At 38.3% G+C, this 3,709-nt stretch overlaps 1 protein-coding gene across 7 annotated transcripts in view; it reads right to left on the bottom strand.

Moving 5' to 3' along the window:
- Positions 1-3,709, bottom strand: part of DNM1L (dynamin 1-like) — a 71,233-nt gene that overhangs the window by 45,369 nt on the left and 22,155 nt on the right. For all 7 annotated transcript variants that reach the window (XM_011955149.1, XM_011955150.1, XM_011955151.1 and 4 more), the window contains exon 2: positions 3,268-3,415. In XM_011955149.1, coding sequence (XP_011810539.1) covers positions 3,268-3,415 — 148 coding nt within the window. The remainder of the gene's footprint in view (positions 1-3,267; positions 3,416-3,709) is intronic.

Below are 3,709 nucleotides of genomic sequence, written 5' to 3'. Positions count from 1 at the left end.
ACAGCCCCATCAGTATTAAGCATCATTGCTTTTTTTTTTTTTTGAGATGGAGTCTTCCTCTGTCGCCCAGGCTGCTGGAATGCAGTGGCATGATCTCGGCTCTCTGCAACCTCCACCTCCTGGGTTCAAGCAGTTCTCCTGCCTCAGCCTCCCAAGTAGCTGGGAATACAGTTGTGTGCCACCATGGCCAGCTGTTTTGTATTTTTAGTAGAGACAGGGTTTCACCATGTGGGCCAGGCTGGTTTCAAACTCCTAACCTCAAGTGATCTGTCCGCCTCAGACTCCCAAAGCATTGCTTTTTGACTCTTTGCTACTTTGCTAGATGGATACTGACAGCTCATTTAAATTTGCATTCCTTTATTATTGAGGTCAAGCATCCTTTTGTTTAAGGGCTTTCTATATTTCTCCTTTAGTGATTTGCTTATTCAAATACTAGCATTTTATATATTTCTTATTAGTTTATAATAAAGTTCTTTATCCATAAGTATTTCATTGTATGTTTTAAATATTTTCCAACTTTTTATTTTGAAATTTTCAATGCCACAAAAAAAGTTGCAAGAATGGTAACAGTGAATACTCATATATCTTAACATAATTCACCACTTAACATTTTTGACACATTTACTTTATGTCTCTCTCTCCTTACATGTACACACAAAGACTTTTTCTCCTTTTGCTGTCCTATTTGAGAGTTAGTTACAGAAATCATGATACTCCGCTCTAAATATTGTGGCATGCATCTCCTAAGAACAAGGGCATTCTTCTATAAAACCACAATACAATGATCACATCCAGGATTTTTTTTTTTTTTTTAAGAGATGGGGGTCTCATTCTGTCATTCAGGCTGGAGTGCAATGGCGTGATCATAGCTCACTGCAGCCTCTAACTTCTGGCCTGAAGAGGTCCTCAAGCCACCTCAGCCTCCCGAGTAGCTGGGATTCCAGGAGCCAGCCACCACCCCACTCACATTCAGGAAATTTAACATACATACAATACCAATATCCAATTACTAAATAATAAAAAATATCAATACTAACAGCTTATGGAATAATCAAATAATATATAAACCTCTATTATACATTTTTAAATATTTCTAAATTTGTCATTTTTCTTAAGCTTGCAATAAACTTATTTTTCTATACAGTATATTCTCTATTTTTTTCTTAGTCAACCCTTGTACTTTAAAAATTTATTTTCTACAAATACAAAAATCCTAATTTCATCTGTTATGTCAGACAGGGTCTGCAGGAAGCAGATGGCCCACTCAAATTAGATTAATTTAAAGAGGGTTTATTTACAAAGGGACTATTTACAAAGCTGTGGGTGAGGCTTACAGGAAATCACAAGGGATATTGCAGTAACCCAGGCTAGTAACAGGAGAACAGCTCTCATCACCCCAAAGCCTAAAAGGAAGGACCAGGACTAAGAGTGACACAGCCAGCTAGCCCAAGGCTCCTACATACAGAATGTATGAGATGGGGAATCAAGACCAGGACTTTTTTCTCCTCTTTCCTCCAATTCCCTGCCAGGGCTCCTCATTTCCACATCCAAATCAGAAGACAGAGGACATAGGGGCTCATTCATGTTGTCCAGAAAGGTCCCTATGATGGAAAACACAAAAGCTGAATGGATCTGGAGAGTTAAATTGAAGAATATAAGACATATTTGAGAAACTGCAGTTGTGATATCCAGGGTAGCCCCTCTCATTAAATAAAACAGGATGCTTTCCATCATTTCATTCCTGTACTCTGATACTGTACACTGAAATAATTTTAACAACATATAGACATTTCCTGTTCTTTGTATGTCTGATAAAATGTGTCCGTAAAAAAAATCGAATTCTCTGATTTTTGAATTTATAGGCATAACTACTCATAGTAACCTCAGAATTTGTTCATTTTTCTTATTTATAATATTTTACATTCTATTTTTTTATGAGACTTTCCAAATGACTATTAAATTGATTGGCCAAATATTTTGCTGATTTTGTTTTGTAATTGATTTTTTTTAATATTTCTAATTTCTTCTTCCTGGGATTCTTTTTTCCCCCTGGTGAAAGGAGGGTTTATCTGTTCTTAAAAAAGTTCCTTGAATGTAAACGTTAGCTTTTTTCTCTATTTCGGCTACCGACACTTGCAACCCTCACCCACCCCTAACACAAACATACATTCCTCTAATCAGTCATCTCATCTTCTTTCTTCCACACCAAGAGCTGTGGTTCTCAATTACAGTTTGTGACAGAATTAGAACAACACAATTACTTGTTTGCTTTTTATTTCATGTTACACAAAGATTCTCAAAATAATAACACCAACAATACCACCACCACCATTATTACTGAAAGTTTTTTAAATGTTTTGCATATAATCCTTCCATTCTCCTTCCCACCCCTTTACAGACCATATCTTCTTTCAAACCCTCATTTGGTCTTAGTTACGTGTAATACAAATCACCAGTCTTTAACGTGTCTCTAGTCATTCTGATTCTCTAATAGATTCCCCAGGAAGGGCTAATGGGAACAATATTCTTCAAATTCTAGCATATTGTTTGTGACTTTTATTTTTTTTAGAGAGTCTCACTCTATCACCTAGGCTGGAGTGCAGTGGCATAATTGTGGCTCACTGCAGCCTCCATCTCACTGGTTCAAACGATTCTCTTGCCTCAGCCTCCCAAGTAGCTGGGATTACAGGTATTATGCCACCACACCCGGCTAATTTTTGTATTTTACACAAGTGTATTATACAAGGTGTATATCTGCCCACCTTGGTCTCCCTACTGTCACAGGAGAAAGGAGACAATGAAATTCCATATTTAAGATAAGAACATGGCCGGGCACGGTGGCTCAAGCCTGTAATCCAGCACTTTGGGAGACCGAGACGGGCGGATCACGAGGTCAGGAGATCGAGACCATCCTGGCTAACACGGTGAAACCCCATCTCTACTAAAAACACAAAAAACTTAGCTATGCATGGTGGTGCATGCCTGTAATCACAGCTACTCAGGAGGCTGATGCAGGTGGAACACTTGAGCCCAGGAGTTTTCACTTCAGCCTGGGTGACAGAGTGAGACTCCCATCTCAAAAACAAAACAAAACAAAACAAAAACTACTCTTTCTTTACATTAAGAAAGATGCATACTACTTCTCACAGGACTTCTGTTTATGCTACAGCCACTAATTTCTAATTGTCTAATCAATTCATATCTTTTTAAGAACAGATCAAAAATGAAGAGCTGTAAAATAATTCTTATCTCAAATCTGAAATTTACCATTTTCTTCTCCTGTTGTTTTTCGTTTATCTTCTTGTGAAACATGGACGAGTTGTAGAATGAGAGGTCTCCGAGTGACAATTCCAGTACCTCTGGGAAGCAGGTCCCTCCCAACCAGGCTTTCTAGCACTGAGCTCTTTCCGCTGCTCTGAAAACAGAATATATACAAGAGCAAAATGAGTTGAACACATTTTTTTGTTAATTCAATAAACTATATTAACAAACCAGCATACAGAATTGTTTTAATTAGTGCAGAGACTTTTTTTTTTGAGACGGAGTTTCACTCTTGTTGCCCAGGCTGGAGTGCAATGGCCACGATCTCAGCTCACCGCAACCTCCGCCTCCCAGATTCAAGCTATTCTCCTGCCTCAGCCTCCCAAGTAGCTGGGATTACAGACATGTGCCACCAAGCCTGGCTAACTTTTCATATTTTTAGTAGAGA

This window comes from Colobus angolensis, unplaced genomic scaffold (assembly GCF_000951035.1).
Source record: "Colobus angolensis palliatus isolate OR3802 unplaced genomic scaffold, Cang.pa_1.0 Scaffold397, whole genome shotgun sequence".
Lineage (NCBI taxonomy): Eukaryota > Metazoa > Chordata > Mammalia > Primates > Cercopithecidae > Colobus > Colobus angolensis.
The sequence above is the reverse complement of the archived record's forward strand: the minus strand, read 5'-3'. Positions and strand labels throughout refer to the sequence as shown.